The sequence below is a fragment of the Salmo trutta genome, chromosome 36 (assembly GCF_901001165.1).
Source record: "Salmo trutta chromosome 36, fSalTru1.1, whole genome shotgun sequence".
Lineage (NCBI taxonomy): Eukaryota > Metazoa > Chordata > Actinopteri > Salmoniformes > Salmonidae > Salmo > Salmo trutta.
The window spans coordinates 34,025,142-34,046,426 of NC_042992.1; the positions used below are offsets into that span (position 1 = coordinate 34,025,142).

Sequence of the window (21,285 nt, forward strand, 5' to 3'; positions counted from 1 at the left end):
TTTTCTATTATATTGAGATCAAAATAAAGACGCTCACTTACATAGTGCCCCATTATTCCCAATATAAAAGAAGTTTGGACAATAGCAGGCCAAAAATACTTTTGAAATGTTGGTTGGAGTAACATGGCACATGCATTTTATGTTGCAGCATCAATGTCAACTGAATTTTAACGGTGTTGCACCAGGTTGTGCCCTTTCATCATACTGATCATTTAATAAAGGTTGGGCCTGTATTTAGACAATGAGCACGTTCCTTGTATAATTTATCCATTCCTCATTGCAAATCCTCACTTTCGCCTCATTCAGTTTGATGTAACAAGCATTCGGCAGTCTTTCCTGCAACCCTCGTGGTCAGTTGCATCATATAGGCTAGGGGAACGTTTACGTTTTAACGGTTTTATTCGAACTACTTAATTTTGTAGCTTCTGTTTAAATCGCATATGTTTTTAGCAACGCACATGCCAATCAATGTTCAACCATAGGTACACAGGTCTGAATACACTGTTTTTCACCCATGCTATGACGGGTCAGTGGAAGAAAATAGTAGTATCCTTTAGATTAGTGTGTCCATCCGTCGTGGATAGGGCAATAAATAAAGTGTGCCAAGAGCATCATTTTTTAAAAGTAATTATTATCCTCAGTTCATCAAAATACCATAACTGTTGTTCACATTTTTTACCCAAAAAATATAAATGAACTAGACACTTTGAGGTGACAACAGAGGCCGAGAGTGTTTTTTTTTTTAGGCGAGAGTGAGTGGCTGATGCTTATTCATTCTTCTCGCGTAATGTCCTACAGGGTTAGCTGACAACGTCACGAAAACGATGGACACGGTTCAACGTGGCCGTGAGTTGTGATTCTGGATGGGCAGATAGCTATCAACAATGACAAGAAACTGCCATGTTGGGAATCGTAAGTGACTCGTTTTAGCTGGTTTCATCTTGTTCTTGAATTCATGTCACTGCTAAAATGGCAAATATTCGCACCGAGGTAAAAACAGATTCAGGTTGGATATTCGCCTGTAGTTTTCCTTTCGTCCACCAACAGCAGTTAGGGACCGTCAACATAGTGACAAATCACATTTTTCATATTTCAATAGCTCTTTAACCATTACTCCTAAAACTTTCATTACTGATTCTAGCTAACCCGATGGCATAGACACACATTGCACACAATTATTTTGTGTCAATTTACATCTCGCACTATTTTAAATGATTTATTTACATTTTTGAAATTCAATAGCACCTTGGTCATGTGACCCACACCTCAAACAAGGTTCATAATGTACACTCAGTGGGCCTACACATTGCACACCCTTTTGTTTGTCAATTTGCATCTCATGAGATTTTACAATATATTTTTTAAGTTTCACATTTCAATAGCTCCTTAGTCTTATGACCTACAACCCTCAAACTACTTTCAGAATATCTACTGACTAGCCTTATATGTAGCACAACCGTTTGTTTGTCCATTTTCATCTCACATGATTTGACATTTATTTTAAATGTTTTTCAAGGTTTCTAATTTCAATAACTCTCTGGTCATGTGACCTAAAACCCTCAAACTGCTGTCAGGATATCCACTGACAAGCCTTATATATTGCACACCCTTTTGTTTGTCAATTTTCATCCCACATGATTTTACATACATTTTTCAAATTTTCAAATGTCAATAGCTCCTTGGTCATGTGACCTACAACCCTCAAACTGCTGTCAGAATATCCACTGATTAGCCTTATATGTAGCACAACCTTTTTTTGTCCATTTTAATCTCTTGCGATTTTACATTAATTTTCAATGTTTTTCAATGTTTCTAATTTCAATAGCTCCTTGATCATGTGACCTACTGACCTCAAACAAGGTTCAGAATGTACACTCAGTGGGCCTACACATTGCACACCCTTTTGTCTGTCCATTTTCAAATCACACAATTTTACATTAATTTCCCTGCTCTGCCCCCCTGAAGGACAGTGTCACTCAAACACCTATTCTCTTGGGCCTTCTCCCTGGGGCCTTTCTGACCTCCAGGCAGGCCCCCATTGACCTGGTGACCTCTGACTCCTGGACTCTAGGCCTACACTCCCTGGGGGAGGCCTCCTTGTGCACCTGGTGACCCTTTGACTTCTACAGCTAGTCCCAACCTGACTCACAGTCCCACAAGAGGACGAGCTCAGGCGGATGGGCAACCGCCACCTAGCCCCCTACCTATCCAGAGCCCAATGTCTTACGCCTTCTACCCACCTGCCTGGGCTCTCTCAGACTCTGTGTCTGGCCTCTGGCCCCTGACCCTTCTGTGTGCACCTGGTAACCCGTAAGTAAAGAAGGAGGATGGTGGAGTCAGACGCCTTCCGTCCCCGACAAAAGCTTGGATCGAGGGCTGACCTTCAGTAGATCGCAGCAAGTGAGCTTCTCTGCTATGTACGAAACCTTGACCCAGCCCTTAGAGCCAATCCTTATCCCGAAGTTACGGATCTGACTTGCCAACTTCCCTTATTTGTTAAAACATGCCAGAGGCTGTTCACCTTGGAGACCTGCTGCGGATATGGATATGTTCCGGCTTGAAATGTACACCCTCTCCCCCGGATTTTCAAGGGCCAGCGAGAACTCACCGGACGCCGCCGGAACTGCAATGCTTTCCAGGGCTTGGGCCCCTTTCTCGGGGGTGAACCCATTTCAGGGCGCCCTGCCCATCACAAAGAAAAGATAACTCTCCCCGGGGCTCCCGCCAGCTTCTCCGGGATCAGTCGCGTTACCGTACTGGACACCTCGCGGCGGCGTCTCCGCCAGTCCGTGGACATTCTGAAAGTAGTTTGAGGTCAGTAGGTCACATCACCAAGGAGCTATTGAAATTATAAAGTTGACAAAATGCATGTAAAATCATGTAAGATGAAAATGGACAAACTAAAGCGTGTGCAATGTGTAGGCCCACTGAGTGTTCATTCTGAACCCTGTTTGAGGTCAGTAGGTCACATGACCAAGGAGCTATTGAAATTAGAAACATTGAAAAATATTGAAAATTCATGTAGAACCGTGTGAGATGACAATGGACAAACTAAAGCGTGTGCAATGTGTAGGCCCACTGAGTGTATATTCTGAACCTTGTTTGAGGTCAGTAGGTCACATGACCAAGGAGCTGTTGAAATTCAAATGTAAAAAAAGTTGGTACTTTGTTTACGCTCCCTAACTAATTCAACTAGGAATACAAAATGCTGCTCACATTTCCACGTTTTATTGTCCAAATCGTGAAAATAAGAACTGTGCAATGTTGTGCAAAATTTTTCCAACATCATGACACTTATTTGGAGTCTGTGGCTCAAGTGGTTTGAAAGCTATTGAGGTTTGAAAGCGCGAATATCCAACCTGAAACTGTCTTTACCTCTGTAAAATTTGCTGTAACGATGTATTTGAGAGACGTGTTCATTGTGCAAATGCATTTATATTTTCAATAAACATAGTTTACACGTTGTCAACTGTATGTGTACAGTATGTGAATAACTCACGTCAGAGAGATTGGTAAAATGCAAGCATAATCCTTTATTCGGGTATTACATGTTATAGGTCACGACATCCTAATCAGACACTCATAATGCACCTGTTTATATATCCTAGATAGGTGCCCCACTAGTGCCATCTCTGGGTTGGCATTATACCCATTATCTTAACATCTTCCTTTTTCTATATAATTAGCGCGTGCACTTCATACCATTTTAATATCACAGTGAAAATATGTATTTACATTATCAACACCTTGTTTTTTATAAGGTAAAAAAATGTATTGTCCATCTCTTAAGGGACAAAGTGCCCGTACCGCAGGGTGGTCTTATGGTAGCCCTTGTCCTAGTCAAGTGTGTCACACTGGTAGCATATTAGGCACCTCTGGGATCCTCAGGTCCTCTCCTGGCACCTCTGGGACGTTGGGCACCTCTGGGATCCTCAGGTCCTCTCCTGGCACCTCTGGGACGTTGGGCACCTCTGGGATCCTCAGGTCCTCTCCTGGCACCTCTGGGACGTTGGGCACCTCTGGGATCCTCAGGTCCTCTCCTGGCACCTCTGGGACGTTGGGCACCTCTGGGAGCCTCAGGTCCTCTCCTTGCACCTCTGGGACGTTGGGCACCTCTGGGATCCTCAGGTCCTCTCCTGGCACCTCTGGGACGTTGGGCAGCTCTGGGATCCTCAGGGCCTCTCCTTCCTCTTCCACATCTTCCTAAAGTTGTGGAGGCACGGTCGGCAGAGATAACTGCCCTGGTGGGGTCTTCCCCGTCTCCTCATTATGTGTCCTGCCCACACCATCCAGAGGATATTCACAGACTTCCCATGTAGCCCTCCGGTGCCCTATGCTCTTCTGAACTGGGCGTATGTCCTTCCGGTTCCTTCTAAACTTTCGACCCTTTACTTCCACTTCATATGACCTAGGCTGATGTGCCCTATGCATGTGCCAAGACTCCATGTGGCATCCCTGGCGTGAGGTGACAGGAGCACTTGTTTTATTACAGGCATATTTTTTGCATGCTGGTCATAGTAATGTTTTGACTCGTCCTGATGTACACGTTTGTGTGCCTGAACACCCCTAATGACCTTTGGTGCGAGGAGCTTGAGAGTTGTTGGCAACCGAAGCGGGAGTGTCTAGACATTAAGCTCTGTACAGGACTGCTGCCGAAGCCCTCTATGGGAGTATTTATGGCTCGCCACACATCTATGCCTTCCTGCATAGCCTTTGCGATGAGAGTCTTGGCTATTTTCACTGCTGACTCTGCCTTACCATTACTCTGACTGTGGTAGGGTGAGGATGTCACATGATGGAACCCAGGCTTTTGAAACCAAAGCAAAGTCTTGACTCGTGAACTGGGGCCCATTATCCGTAACAACACCACTGCCAGGTATGCCATATCTGCTAAACTGCTGCTTACAACAGTCGATGACGCAAGCGACGGTTGTGTCAATTTCTCCATCTCCCAAAAATATGAATAGTAGTCCACTATAATCAGAAAAGGAACAATCTTTACTGTGAACAGATCCATTCCCACTTTAGACCAAGGACGTGCTGGTACGTCATGTTGGTGCAGCGCTTCCTTTTGCTGCTTAGGTAGATTAGCATTACATATGCTGCACACAGCCACAACATGTTTTATTTCTTGGGTCATGTTGGGCCAGAATGCTGAGTCTCTGGCTTTCCTGAGACTGGCTTCAACCCGAGTGCCCTGCATGGATACGAGAGAGAATCACCGGGCGTAGAGTTTCTGGCACTACCGCCCTATCGCCTTTGTTGACGACCACTTCCTGCATTGTGAGTTTGTCTCTGTATGTCCAGTAGTCCCTTACCAGGATGGATGTACTCTTTGGTGACCTTCGTAATGACACCCTGTTCCTCCATTGAACCACCATCCTTTAGTATCTTCTCCTTCTGACGTTATACATTTCCATTTTTTATCGACATGGCCTCTGTATTTGTTCTGGGTGGCATAATTGACAGATTCTGTCTGTTCAGAGACAGTGGTCATCTTTTTCAAGTGGATCTGTGTCTGTTCGCTTGCTCTGCATATATCTATGGCTTTAGTCAGCGTAAATTGTGGTTCGCGCAGCACACTTGCTCTCATCTTTACAGCAAATCACAAGTCTGTCTCTGAGCATTTCGTCTCTCATTGACCCGAAATCACATGAATCAGACGCAGCCTCACAACATATCGACCAGACGTCTCTTCTTGAGTTTGTTCACGTGTTAAAAATGAATCTTTCATAACTCTCATTTCGAGTGGGTTCAAAATGTCTTTGTAAAACGTCAAGGATTTTAGATTTTTTTTCTATCCTCTTCCCCCAGATCTAGACAACGCTGAAGCATATGGCAGTCTCTTCCAAAAACGCTAAGCAGTATTGCCACTCGCACATGCGGGTCGTTTTTATCTAAGACGGTAACGATTTCAAAATTCTCCCACTGATCACGGAAAAACAACCCGTTTTGATACAAATCACCTTTCTTGTCCAAGGCGCTTGGCACCGGAATTTGACAGAGATATTGCAGTCTCTTCGTACTCGCTCAATTCTTCCACTTGTTTGCCTTTATCCGACGATTACGTTGTCCACAAACCGTATCCACTTTTCCGTAGCACTTGGCTTTGGGTTCATTTCTCTGACACCATGTTATATGTGAATAACTCACATCGGAAAGTTTGGTAAAATGCAAGCATAATCCTTTACTCAGATATTACATGTTATGACATCCTAATCAGAAACTCACAACGCACCTATTTATATATCCTAGACAGGTCCCCCACTAGCGCCATCTCTGGGTTGGCATGATGCCCATTATTTTAACATAACAATCTAAGCCAAACCCGGCTGTTTTTTCCCCATAGTTGCGCACATGTTGGTTTCTTTACAGACTACTTCTAGGACCTATATCTACTGTATACTGTAGCAGCATTTTAGTCTACATACTCTGACCTGGTCGGCTACCAGGTGTCATTGTACTCTGGGGGTTGTTCACATTCTCTCATCATCGAGTATTCCTGAATGTATACTGAACAAAAATATAAACATGCAACAATTTCTAAAATATAAACACAAGTAAAGTGTTGGGCCCATGTTTCATGAGCTGGAAAATAGATAAAATGTTTCATACACAACTAATCTAAAATGTTGTGCACAAATCTGTTTATTGAGCATTTATCCTTTGCCAAGTTAATCCATCCACCTGACAGGTGTGGCATATCAAGAAGCTGATTAAACAGCATGATCCTTACACAGGTGCACCTTGTGCTGGGGGCAATAAAAGGCCACTTTAAAATGTGCTGTTCTGTCACAACACTTGGCATGCAGACTGCAGGAATGTCCACCAGAGCTGTTGCCGAGAATTTAATGTTCATTTCTCTACCATAAGCTGTCCCCGTTGTTTTACAGAATTTGGCAGTAGGTCCAACCGAATGTCAGCAATTAGTTTACTAAATTCTATTGTACCTTTTCAATATACCGACCTATCCTGTCTTGTGGATTAATTTATGGGACTGTCCAACACTAAACCACCAAAGTCAACATGGCCAAATATCATCACAACATTAAAATATTTATTAGTCATTTTTACAGAAACACCAAAATGCTTGACAGAGACATTAAGATGTGCATAAGGGAAGTCGGGGGAAAGGACACGAGATCAGTGGAAGAAGTCATGGAGTGTGTCCATTTAGATTTTCCCGGGGAAACTTCCAGCTTCAATCTGATCGTCCCATTTTGCCACCTTGGAGCAAGAGAGAGAAACTCAGTAAATGTCCCATGGCAGACAACAAAATGACATAAAAGATGACGACAATTGAGAAAGGGAGTTTATCTTAAATACTAACCAGCCACATCACCTTTAACCTTGCATTACTTGATGACTGGCACCACTGATTTAAATACAAGTCTCTTCAGGGGTACATATACATTAGTGTTCAACGCTAACAGTAGGGCAGTATGGTGCAGAGAGAATCATTGAACTAGTGACACATACCCAGCTCATGGGACACAGGCTTTTGTAGACTCTCTGGTACCAGTCACATGGTGCCACGTCCTGGCCTTTGTCTGACAGAGCCTTGTTACATCTGTGGAAGTCTGGACGGAAGAAGGGACATATGTGCAGAACAACGTAAATGCATATGAACTGACCAAGGGAATATTTTCATAAAATGTAGCCCATTAAGTGCCAGTATTCTACACTTAATACACAAGGATCGTTCAAGTATTCAAATCACAATAGTAGTCAATAGCAATCTGACTAGATGAGTTCTCATTATGGTCAGTGGCAGTTGTAAATGTCAGTTGACAATTAAGGTGTTCCCATTGTACTAGGCTACACAATAACTGTAAATTAAATTTGTAAATCAACAAATGGCCTAAATAAAACCAAAACATGATTCACAAATAGGGGGAAAAAACTAAACAGCGGGTGCCCATTCGGCATTTGGGTTAGTTAACTAAGCATTCACGCAGGTACCAGAATCAACGCAGCAAAAGCCATTCGAGCAAGTGAAACAATTTAAACAAGTGAACTGTCACCGATGGACATGAACCTGGCTATAGCATTACCTGCTTTAGTTAAAGCTCAAGTTGAATTCAGCAAGTGCCATGGCAACCACCCACAGTGGGTCTGACTCAAAAGAACATGGGGACTATTATCATTGTAACTACAAGACATATTGAGTGAATGTAATGATAGCCATGTCGTGTTTTGGATGATAGTCGATGCTATGGACCTTATTCACAGTGTGTTCAAAAATCGACCAACAGAGTACCCCTTGTCACATGACTGCCAACCCTAGCCGAAGTGGATTTATTCTTCAAAACCCCTTATTTAAGCATACATTGGTTTAGCATAGAAAATAACTTTGCCTGTGAACATATGAGATGCCTGAGAGATGTATAAAAGTATTTGAATATCCAGTGTGAATAAGGTCTATTGTTTGAAAGGACAACAGCACCGGAGCCATATAGGCCTAAACATCTCTTGTGTACGGCTCTGAATGGCAAACAAAAAAGGTAAAGAGAGTGGTGGTTATTACCCAGATAATTCTGGAAGCAGTTTCGGGTCTGGTTGGTGTTGGGGAACCGGGCATCAAAAGGAGCCGTTCTGTAGTTCTTGATCTTCTCTTCAATAACGTCAGACATTTTGACTGATTTCAATCTGCAAAACATTCATGCTAATCAAAACATTGAATAACACAAATCTTAACCAATTTCCATAATCACTCTATCAACCTTGCCTAAAATGACATCGGAAGGCTTGCAATTAGAATCAGGCTAGCAGCTTGTAGTCCAATTCTACTTCCTTAAACATGGACCCAATTGACATATCCTAGTGTGATTAGTCAGGCTTTAATACACAATTAATATGTATATACAGCCTGAGACATGTGTACAAAATCATGTAAATGTTCCTTACAAGCTAGAATGAAATTACATTTGAACATACTCAAAAAATGTGAGAATCTTCAGTACAAACCACAGACAACCAGTACAGTTCAAAATGTTATTTTACTCAACATTCGGGCTTGTAAATTACATTTATACGATTTTGTCCACAAATGTCTCAGGCTGTATATACACACCAATTATTTGTGTACCACAGCCTGATTAATCAGTCAAGACATGACCTAGCTCCTACCCTTGGTCTGCAATAACTGCGCTCATGCCAGTTTCCACAAGACAATTCTTTTTTTCCACTTGTATTTATTCAGAGTAGCCCAATTTAGACCAGGGTCTCATTCACAATGGTGCTCAGAACAAACATGATAATTAAATTAATCAATAAAACAGCAAAAATGTACTACAGGACACAGCCGATAGACACACCATATCTCAACAATACAAATAAATCACGACAATCAACCAAAACACTTGCAAACGTCAGTGAATTCATCCTTCGTGTTCTAAACTACCCAAAACTATTCACTGAGGACGGATACAACTAACTACCTAACGTTACAGCTTTTCTACGTCCGACGTAGCTAGCTGGCGCTGGGTACTAGTGCATTGGCAATGCATTGAGTGAATGTCAAAGTACTAGCAAGCTACTTGGTAGATAACTCAAATGTGTATAGCTAGCTAAACTAGCTAGGCTAACTAGACATCGCTATCCAACTAGAGGTAAATGGAAAGTTGAGTAATTTGACTAAATTAGTTAACATGCAAAACGAGATTGTTAGCCGTCTCACTCTTAATAAACTAGTTAGCTAGCTCATAGATATAGTTACAATAGCACAGGTGTGCTTATAGCAATCTGTAGCTAGCTAACGTCAGTCGTTAGCTGTCTCCTAGTCAAACAGCCACATAACACCTATTATTCACCTCTGTATGCCTGTTAATGACGACACAACATCGATAGTTCAGAATGTCGTGCACCTTAGTTAACAGAACAACAATATTTTATTAGCTAAGAAAGAAGGCCTACCTCTGCGCTAAAAGTCTGCTAAATTGACCTCTTGCTGTGTCCTCTGAAGAAGAGCGTCAAAACGCAACGCATGATGGGAGAAAGAACATAGTGCGGTGCACCTGCAGGACGAACGGCTTCTCTAAGTATTCATAGACAGCCCACTACTGCCACCTGCTGTAAAAAGAAACAAAAAAACATAACAGACAAATACAAAATAAAACGAGACCTACAAGATATCAAAGATGGTGAATAAATGAAGATAGGCCGTTTACCATTGGAAGAAAATTGAGAAAGTCACGAAAACGATGGGACGCTTCAATGGGGCAGAAGTCAGTGTGTTGTAGTGATTCTGGATGATCAGATAGGTAACGACAAGAAACTGCAATGTTGGAAATCTTAAGTAGCTAGTTTCATCTTGTTCTTGATACCATGTCTTGTTTTGAGGTGTTTTGACTGATTTCATGTCAATGCTAAAATGGCCCAAAAAAATCGCTAGTTTAAGAACCAACAACTGTAGCAGTGGAGGCTGGTGGGATGAACTATAGGAGGACGGGCTCATTGTAATGTCTGGAATGGAATCTATGGAACTGAGTCAAACATGTGGTTTCCATATGTTTGATGTGTCTGATACCATTCCATTGAATCCGTTCCAGCCATTACAACAAGCCTGTCTTCCTATAGTTCCTCCCAACAGCCTCCACTGAACTGTAACAATGTATTTGAGAGACAACAAGTGCTCATTGTGCAAATGTATTTATGTTTTCAATAAACATTGGAGACAAAATATACACTGAGTATACCAAAATATTCAGTTTCACCCCCCCACCCCCTCTTTTTTTTGCCCTCAGAACAGCCTCAATTAATCAAGGTGTCAAAAGCTTCCACAGAGATGATGGTCTATGTTGACTCCAATGCTTCCCACGGTTGTCAAGTTGGGTGGACGTCCTTTGGGTTAGGGTTAAGTTTAAAATGTGATTTTAAGAAGATACATTATCATTCAAAAGACACTCGCACATCTGAGCTATCTTTGTCGCAGGTGCATGGTAACAGTTGGATAAGATGAGAAAAAAGAAGAAACCCCACACTGCTCTTGATAGTATCACTGCTCTTTAATAAGCTTTACGTATCGGCCTCAAGGACTTTCTCAGAGCTTAATAAAGAGCAGTGAAACTAGCAAGAACAGTGTGGGGTTTCTTCTTTTTTCTCAAGAAGATGAATTGTAGAAATGGGCGGGGTTTATGACTGTGGCTGTGGTAGCTAGTGATGATGCCTAAAAACATGCCACTTCGATACGGGACTCCCCAAATACAGCTATGACCGGAAGTGACTTTTCGTAGCAGGTTAGAGAGCATTTTCGCTAACCTTAACCTAATTCTCCTAACCATGCTAATAAAACTTGAAACGTTACATCTCCTGACCTGCTGCATAACTTCTTCCAACCTGCGACTAAAAAGTAACTTCTGGTCATATCGGAATCGAAGTGGCGTGTTTTTAAGGAATCTCACTTCGATACAGCTACGACTGGAAGTTACTTTTCTTAGCAGGTTAGGAGAGCATTTTCCCTGACCCTAACCCTTTTCCTAACCTTAACCTAATTCTCCTAACCAGCTACATTAATTCTCGGAACCTGCTGTGTAAGTACTCCTAACCTACCTACAAAAAAAGTAATTTCTGGTCATAGCTGTGGCATGTTATTAGGAAATCTCAAACCAAGCTAATGCCAGCCACTTTTATTTTTTCCTCAGTCAGAGAAAGAATATAAGCCTTTTTTGGATCTGAAAAGCTGACTACAGTAGCTACTTTGTTTTAGGATTGTTTGACTAGATTTGGTCTTTCTGGTTTAAGAAGTTTAAGTGGCAATCTGTAGTTTAAATAATAACAAAGCGAAACCCTGCCACTTTTTTGTAAAGCGATGAGGGATGGGACTGGAGAAATGCTACCTCTTTCAAACAGAGCTATGGATGCAAGGACTGACCATCCATGATACATGTAAAGCTAAGTATATGTCATTTTCTAGAGCGCATAAAAAATAAGACTAATGTTTTAAGCTTATGTTGATCGTGTTCTTGCTTACAAATATCTGGGCATCTGGATAGACCATAAGCTGTCTTTTAAAAAGCATGTTGATGAGTAAGTTAAAGTAACTGTCCAGTGAAAATGTCACTTATAAAAGTTCATATTCTGTTAACTCATACCCAAATAATGTGGTTGAACCCACATCAAACTTGTATCTCAAATCAGCGGTCTACTTGCATGAATATTGCATGAATATTTTTAATGACCGGTATACACCCACACCATTCTGTTGTTGGGGTACACCCACACCATCCCAACACAGAAAAGCTGCTTTTTAGACTGTAAAATGTGTGAAATTGCAAAATGCAGGGCTCCATTGTGAAAGAGACCTTGGTCTCAATGGGACTCCCTGTTGAAATTAAGGTGAAATAAAATGACATCAAAATGATATTTTTCAACTTTTAACCATGTTTTGAGGCTATAGGCCTTCAGTGTTTGTTCACAATTACATTGTTTACAAACAATGGAGTAAAACAAGCTTATATTTTGGGTTCTGATGGGGTATGAAAGTTGAGCTCATAAGCCATTCATAAGTTACAATGGCTTCACAAAGTATTCATACCCCTTGACTTATTCCACATTTTGTTCTGTTACAGTCTGAATTCAAAATTGATTAAATCGATTTTTCTCCCACCCTACACACAATACCCCATAATGACAAAGTGAAAACATCATTTTTTTTGGTGCAAATTTATTGAAAATTAAATACAGAAATATCTCATTTATTTATTCACACCACTGAGTCAATACATGTTAGAATCACCTTTGGCAGCGATTACAGCTGTGAGTCTTTCTGGCTAAATTGATAAGAGCTATGCAAACCTGGATTGTGCAATATTTGCCCATTGTTCTTTTCAAAATTCTTCAAGCTCTGTCAAATTGGTTGTTGATCATTGCTAGACAACCATTTTCAAGCCTTGCCATAGATATTCAAGCAGGTTTAATTAAAAACTGTAACTCGGCCACTCAGGAACATTCACTGTCCTCTTGGTAAGCAACTCCAGTGTAGATGGCCTTGTGTTTTAGGTTATTGTCCTGCTGAAAGGTGAATTCATCTCTCAGTGTCTGGTGGAAAGCAAACTGAACCAGGTTTTCTTCTAGGATTTTGCCTGTGCTTAGCTCCATTACGTTTATTAACAATTAAAAGCATACACATAACATGATGCAACCACCACTATGCTTCAAAATATGGAGAGGGGTACTCAGTAATGTGTTGTGTTGGATTTTCCCCAAACACAACACTTTGTATTCAGGACAAAAAGTAAATTGCTTTGCCACATTTCTTGCAGTATTATTTTAGTGCCTTGTTGCAAACAGGATGCATGTTTTGGAATATTCTGTGCAGGCTTCCTTCTTTTGAATTAGGTTAGTATTGTGGAGTAACTACAATGTTGTTGATCCATCCTGAGTTTTCTCCTATCACAGCCATTAAACTCTGTAACTGTTTTAAAGTCACCTCATGGTGAAACCCCTGAGCAGTTTCTTTCCTCTCTGTATCTTTGTAGTGACTGAGTGTATTGATATACCATCCAAAGTGTAATAAATAACTAAACCATGCTCAAAGGGATATTCATTGTCTGCTTTTTAAAAATATATATATTTTTTATCTACCAATAGGCAGTGGCATGTATTCATGGTTGCCAAGGGAAGCCAGGATTCCCCCAAAAAGCTACCAATTAAAAAATAAACAAAATAATGTATCTTTCGTCTCTGTGTTTCATTAATTTCCTTCAATTCGCAAGAGGCTGAATGTACACTAAACAGTGCATTTGGAAAGTATTCAGACCGCTTCACGTTTTCCACACTTTGTTACGTTACGGCCTTATTCTAAAATTGATTAAATAAAACATTTTCCTCATCAATCTACACCCAATACCCAGTAATGTCAAAGCGAAAAACAGGTTTTTAGAAATTTTTAAAACAAACAGACCTTATTTACAAAATAATTCAGATCCTTTGATATGAGACTCGAAATTGAGCTAAGGTGCATCCTGTTTCCATTGATCATCCTTGAGATGTTTCTTCTACTTGATTGGAGTCCACCTGTGGTCAATTCAATTGATTGGACATGATTTGGAAAGGCACACAACTGTCTATATAAGGTCCCACAGTTGACAGTGCATGTCAGAGCACAAACCAAGGCATGATTTCGATGGAATTGTCTGTAGAGCTCCGGGACAGGATTGTGTCGAAGCACAGATCTGGGGAAGGGTACCAAACATTTCTACAGAATTGAAGGACCCCAAGAAGACAGTGACGTCCATCATTCTTAAATAGAAGAAGTTTGTAAACACCAGGACCCTTCCTAGAGGTGGCTGCCTGACCAAACTGAGCAATTGGGGCCTTGGCGAGGGAGGTGAACAAGAAACCGATGGTCACTCTGACAGAGCTCCAATCAGGCCTCTATGGTAGAGTGGCCTGATGGAAGCCATTCCTCAGTAAAAGGCACATGACAGCCCACTTGGAGTTTCCCCAAAGTTACCTAAAGGACTCTCAGAACATGAGAAACAAGATTCTCTGGTCTGATGAAGTCAAGACTGAACTCTTTGGTCAGGATTGAGGGAAAGATGAGTGGCGCAAAGTACAGAGACATCATTGATGGAAACCTGCTCCAGAGCGCTCAGGACCTCAGACTGGGGCAAAGGTTATACCTTCCAAAAGGACAATGACCCTAAGCACACAGCCAAGACAACACAGGAGTGGCTTCGGGATATGTCTCTGAATGTCCTTGACTGGCCCATCCAGAGCCCGTTCTTGAACCCAATCGAACATCTCTGGAGAGACCTGAAAATAGATGTGCAGCGACGCTCCCCATCCAACCTGACAGAGCTTGAGAGGATCTGCAGAGAAGAATGGGAGAAACTCCCCAAATACAGGTGTGCCAAGTATGTAGTGACATACCCAAGAAGACCCGAGGCTGTAATCGCTGTCAAATGTGCTTCAACAAAGTACTAAGTAAAGTGTCTGAATACTGATGTAAATGTTATATTTTTTAAATGTATTTTTAATATTTTTTTTACAACACACCTGTTTTTGCTTTGTCATTATGGGGTATTGTGTGTAGATTGATGAGGAAAAAAAACTATTTAATACATTTTAGAATAAGGCTGTAACGTAACAATGTGGAAAAAGTGAAGGGGTCTGAATACTTTCCGAATGCTCTGTATAAGCAAAAGTATGTGGACACCCCTTTAAATTAGTGGCTGCGGCTGTTTCAGCCACACCGTTGCTGATAGGTATATAACATTTGAGTACACTGCCATGCAATCTCCATAGACAAACACTGGCTGTAGAATGTCCTTGCTCAAGAGCTCAGTGACTTTAAATGTGGCACCGTCATAGGATGCCACCTTTCCAACAAGTCAGTTTGCCAGATTTCTGCCCTACTAGAGCTGCCCCGGTCAACTATAAGTGCTGTTATTGTGAAGTTGAAATGTCTAGGAGCAACAACGGCTCAGCCGCAAAGTGGTTTGTCACACATGCTTACAGAAAGGGATAGACGAGTGCTGAAGTGCGTAGCACGTAAAAATCGTCTGTCCTCGGTTGCAACACCCACTACCAAGTTCCAAACTGCTTCTGGAACCAACGTTCGTCAGGAGCTTCATGAAATTGGTTTCCATGGCCGAGCAGCCGCACACAAGCCTAAGATCACCATGCGCAATGCCAAGCGTCAGCTGGAGTGGTGTAAAGCTCGCTGCCATTGGACTCTGAAGAAGTGGAAGCGTGTTCTCTGGAGTGATGAATCACGCTTCACCATCTGGCAGTCCAATGGACAAATCTGGGTTTGTTGGATGCCAGGAGAACGCTACCTGCCCCAATGCATAGAGCCAAGTTTAAAGTTTGGTGGAGGAGGTATACTGGTCTTGGGCTCTCAGTGAGCTTGAATAGGAGCTGGAGGAATTCCTGGCCTGGAGAAATTGAGAAAATGAGTAATAGTTACAATAGGAAATCTTTGCATGCCTTATTAGTCCATGTGCTTGGTTATTCAAACTTTGTGGAGCAAACTAGAATATCAGTTGGAATTTATTTCCATATTTTTTTCAAGGATGCTCAAATACATTCATATTTTTTTTGTTTTAAAGACACCTCTTCTACTTAAGCCCATTCTGGGTTGCTTACTTCGGTCATATTGTGCTACCTCTAATCTCTCCAAGTGGGCAGATAAATAATAATTTGAGAGCCTAACCGATGTACATAGTTTAATCTATATTATAGGATGATATTAGTCTTTTACCGACATATTGATATTGGACGATGATTCTACCAATAACCGTTATTCAATAAATGGGATGTAAAAAAGTGAATCTCATGAACAAGGCATGTTCCTAGGCCGTCATTGAAAATAAGATTTTGTTCTTAACTGACTTGCCTAGTTAAATAAAGGTAAAATAAAAAAATAAAAGCTTATCTGATATCAAGGGCCCATTCTCATTTTCATTATTGCCACAATGTAAGAAATCAACATTTGTGGCAATTTAGGAGAACTTGGTGTGGAAAATGTAACTTTTTAATTTCCCTGTTGTAAAACACTAAATCGGCAGATATATTGGTGTTGGTAAGTTTTGTCCCACAAAATATCTGAACAGTTATCGGACCCCAAAGAAAACATATAGGTTGGGTTCTACTTTCTATGAACCACCAGTGTTATTAAGTATTAGGAGTACTTGTATAGGATATACACCTATAGCATGTCTTATAGCAAGTCTTACAATTCACTATAGAGTGCTAGAATCACTTTAAGCAAATTGATAACACAGATGGTTCATGGTGAGAAACAGAATCAATTAGAACCAAAAAATGTTCTTTCAGAATCCCCAAAATGTTGGATTTCATATCTATACAGGAACTTCCTCAATGCATGGTAAAATTAAGAGGGGGAAAAAACAGTGTTCCATTGATTGTTAAGTGTCAATGGTCAAACTATATCTCACCGGAGAAAGCATCCGAGCGAACGAAACAGAGCCCCTCTGCCTCAGTATGTGTAGCGTATATACAGTTGAAGTCAGAAGTTTACATACAACTTAGCCAAATACATTTGAACTCAGTTTTTCACAATTCCTGACATTTAATCCAAGTAAAAAATTCCCTGTTTTACGTCAGTTACGATCACCACTTTATTTTAAAAATGTTAAATGTCAGAATAATAGTAGAGAGAATGATTTATTTCAGCTTTTATTTCTTTCATCACATTCCCAGTGGGTCAGAAGTTTACGTACACTCAATTAATATTTGGTAGCATTGCCTTTAAATTGTTTAACTTGGGTCAAACGTTTCGGGTAGCCTTCCACAAGCTTCCCACAATAAGTTGGGTGACTTTTGGCCCATTCCTCCTGACAGAGCTGGAGTAACTGAGTCAGGTTTGTACGCCTCCTTGCACGCCACGCTTTATCAGTTCTGCCCACATATTTTCTATGGGATTGAGGTCAGGGCTTTGTGATGGCCACTCCAATACCTTGACTTTGTTGTCCTTAAGCCATTTTGCCACAACTTTGGAAATCTGCTTGGGGTCATTGTCCATTTGGAAGACCCATTTGCGACCAAGCTTTAACTTCCTGACTGATGTCTTGAGATGTTGCTTCAATATATCCACATAATTGTCCTTCCTCATGATGCCATCTATTTTGTGAAGTGCACCAGTCCCTCCTGCAGCAAAGGCCCCCACAACATGATGCTGCCACTACCGTGCTTCATGGTTGGGATGGTGTTCTTCGGCTTGAAAGCCTCCCACCTTTTCATCCAAACATAACGATGGTCATTAAGGCCAAACAGTTCTATTTTTGTTTCATCAGACCAGAGGACATTTCTCCAAAAAGTACAATCTTTGTCCCCGTGTGCAGTTGCAAACCGTAGTCTGGCTTTTTCATGGCGGTTTTGGAGCAGTGGCTTTTTCCTTGTTGAGCGGCCTTTCAGGTTATGTCGATATAGGACTCATTTTACTGTGGATATAGATACTTTTGTATCTGTTTCCTCCAGCATCTTCACAAGGTCCTTTGCTGTTGTTCTGGAATTGATTTGCACTTTTCGCACCAAAGTAGATTCATCTCTAGGAGACAGAACGCATCTCCTTCCTGAGCAGTATGACGGCTGCGTGGTCCTATGGTGTTTATACTTGCATACTATTGTTTGTACAGATGAACATGGTACCTTCAGGAGTTTGAAAATTGCTCCCAAGGGTGAACCAGACTTGTGGAGGTCTACAATTCTTTTTCTGAGGTCTTGGCTGATTTCTTTTGATTTTCCCATGATGTCAAGCAAAGAGGCGCTGAGTTTGATGGTAGGCCTTGAAATACATCCACAGGAACACCTCCAATTGACTCCAATGTTGTCAATTAGCCTATCAGAAGCTTCTAAAGCCATGGCATCATTTTCTGGATTATTCCAAGCTGTTTAAAGGCCCAGTCAACTTAGTGTATGTAAACTTCTGACCCACTGGAATTGTGATACAGTGAATTATAAGTGAAATATTCGGTCTGTAAAAAATTGTTGGAAAAATTACTTGTGTCATGCACTAAGTAGATGTCCTAACTGACTTGCCAAAACTATAGTTTGTTAACAAGAAATTTGTGGAGTGGTTGAAAAACGAATTTTAATGACTCCAACCTAAGTGTATGTAAACTTCCGACTTCAACTGTAGCTAGATGTAGTATGCTAATGTTAACTACCTGGCCTGACGTTTCGTTGTCCATAGGCTAACGAGCAAGTATTTTAGCCAGGTAGTGTAGGACAACTGTATGACAACTGTATGCTAGCAATTTTACAGCAACTTTATTTTCAGTTGTACATTCATTGCATAATTACCAATTAGGCCTACAAAAGACACATTGGATATTTCATGCAATCATACTGCACTGACTGTGGCTACCCTAACCTCACACTATCTCAGAAGAGGTTTGTTTGTCATCAGTTTGACTTTTTTTAAACAAAATGACCATGTACTGTAAGTACATTTGGTTACTTCATCAAATAACCATCAATGCAGAATAATGCATCAGGTACTTATAGGAAATGGATGTATGGCAATAAATATGCTCTCTTCATGACCTTAACTAGGGACCTCATACAGTAAGTATCCTCATCTGATATTGTCATTTGAGGTAATGTAATCACAGTAGCGCAGTCTCGATTCTCGATACAGGACTCCACGCCAAACGATAGAATTGAGATCCAAACTCAATTTCTGGATGATATTTTTATCCATTTACGGGACCTTTTTTTTATCTCAAGACTACCTTCAGAGGCAAATCTTCCATAACTTTAAGTTAAGATTCTAAGTTACCCTTTTTCCACCGGGAGTTGTCCGCCCAGTGCCAGCCCCGCCTGGGTTACCGTTCTTCAGGCCGATCCAGTAGGAGTCTCCCTGGCTCAGCTCCTTGGCTCTCTTCCATGGGAAGATCTGAGAGAAATGCAACACTCAGATGGAGGCCTCAAATAGACACGGCCCCACATTTTCGTAGAACTCCTAAATCTATTATTAACTTTAACTGAGGGTGTCAAATGTGATATTACACAGTGAATGCAATGTGTCTAAACATTCATGACTGACCGTATAGAGAATGTCCGTGTCTGTGTTAGATATACTGTATAAAGGAATACCACAGCTTTGAGTGATAGGGCAGCCTATATATTGCTAATATTTCCAAGTAATTCTCAGTAAATCTCAGTTCTCTATTTACCTCCAAAGCTCAGGACCTTTTGAGGATTTCCATTTGTCATGATTTAGGTTCTAAATCATCTCTTGATTCGAAAGGGATCCACATTTGAGATGCAAATTAATACAGAATTGAGAAATAGGCTACAATACAGTCCTCCAAAGAAACCTTAAGGTGTGTAGGTATCATTGGGTGATGGGGTTCATGGCTCTCTCATACTTGCTCCTCCTCACTCTTCACCATGGCAAGGTTGCCCCCTACAGACAAGAAGTGGTACTGGCTGGAGATCCAGTTTTGTCTCTCCTGGGTGTAGAGGCTGCATCTCTCCCCAAAAGACTCCCATCCCTCTGGGCATGGCCTGCACTCACGCACTGTGAAACAAGATTACGCCAGAGGTTACTCAGTTAGTTATGGGGGTAATGGTGAACAGGGGTGAAACAGGTTCCCCGTGTAAAATAGGTTTTTCAATCTCTATATGATCACCTGTATAAATACAATATTTCCTAAATATATCAGTAAAAAATACTCTTAAAACCATCAAGTGGGGATTATTTATGGTGTTACATGTCTACATCGACTAATCTGAAAATAGCTAAAGTAATGTTGTTATTAGGATGCCGGGCCTAGAGCATAGGCCTAGTGTGATGCTACCCAATTTTCACAACTCTTGTCATTGTCAGCCATTTTGGAATATTAAGTTGATCCTGGTTATCCTTCATCATCTTTTCTCTGCCTGTCCATATATTTAACAGATTATTGGATTAGAGTATTTTTTTCCCCAGCTAAAAGCAACCTGAATGTCTGTGCTCACCACTAGGGGTGGTGACAGGACAGTACAGGTTGAGTGCTGGGTACTTGTGGATGAGGAGGAGGTAGGAGTGGTTCAGGGTGTTCAGCTTCTGAGTCAGGTCTTTGAGTCTGACCCCCGTGATATGTGGTATATGTGGTAATGAAACTCACCGTAGAAGGTCTGTAGGAGTGTGGCCACAGTCAGCAGAAAACAGAGCAGGGCCAGGTAATGTGATAACTGTTTGTACTGTGTATGCCACCAATCTGAGAGGGGGAAATATTTCAGCCACCTACAGTAATGTCAGTATAAACATGATGCGTACTAAAAAGTATAGCGTTGTGCTTTTTAGACATCAAACATGCAATAATCTGAACTTGATCTTGATCTTATTTCTTTGGATAAAATGCGCTATAATTTTATGATAATGGGATCACCTCTCACTGTTGACCCCTCCATCTTTTTAGGCTGTAGCTGGCCCGGTTCAGACACCCCCGTTCTCTCCTGGTCTTATGACTCCCATTCCCCCAGAGTAGTGGGACACTGCTGGAGACTGAATATAGATCCAGCTCTCCTGAGTTCCAATTCACAAATAAGCTTTGAGACGGTATGTACATTTGATAGCAAAACCTGTTAGGCCGGAGAAGTTTCGATTATGGCCAAATACCCTTATTCTATTGTGTTGTTTGTGGACAACTTTATGTAGCTTGTGGTGACATTTCTGTTTAGAATATGCGTGGTTGTCCAGGGCCCGGTTACTCAGGATACTATGGTTCTAACGATGAACGTAGCCTTAAGATGTTTTTAGGAAACCTGGCCCTAGTCTGTAAGTGTTGTCTTGGTCAGACCAATTCAATATGGCACCCAGAATAAAGA

At 41.2% G+C, this 21,285-nt stretch overlaps 1 protein-coding gene across 1 annotated transcript; it reads right to left on the minus strand.

The window, feature by feature from the left end:
• Nucleotides 1-7,035: 7,035 nt before the first annotated feature.
• LOC115176197 (cytochrome c oxidase subunit 6B1) lies at nucleotides 7,036-10,022 on the minus strand. The gene is made up of 4 exons (XM_029736075.1): nucleotides 9,916-10,022; nucleotides 8,528-8,649; nucleotides 7,480-7,580; nucleotides 7,036-7,227 (listed from the first exon to the last, which is right to left on the minus strand). Exons 2-4 carry the CDS (start codon nucleotides 8,631-8,633, stop codon nucleotides 7,174-7,176), a joined length of 261 nt encoding a protein of 86 aa, XP_029591935.1. The 5' UTR covers nucleotides 8,634-8,649; nucleotides 9,916-10,022; the 3' UTR covers nucleotides 7,036-7,173.
• Between the last annotated feature and the right edge of the window lie 11,263 nt (nucleotides 10,023-21,285).

Excerpts from the sequence above, each read along its gene's own strand:
- LOC115176197 (XM_029736075.1), bottom strand. The coding sequence starts at position 8,633 with ATGTCTGACGTTATTGAAGAGAAGATCAAGAACTACAGAACGGCTCCT. Across the intron at positions 7,581-8,527 it reads CTGCTTCCAGAATTATCTGG|ACTTCCACAGATGTAACAAG; the intron begins GTAATAACCACC and ends TCTTCCGTCCAG. Across the intron at positions 7,228-7,479 it reads GCCTGTGTCCCATGAGCTGG|GTGGCAAAATGGGACGATCA; the intron begins GTATGTGTCACT and ends TCTTGCTCCAAG.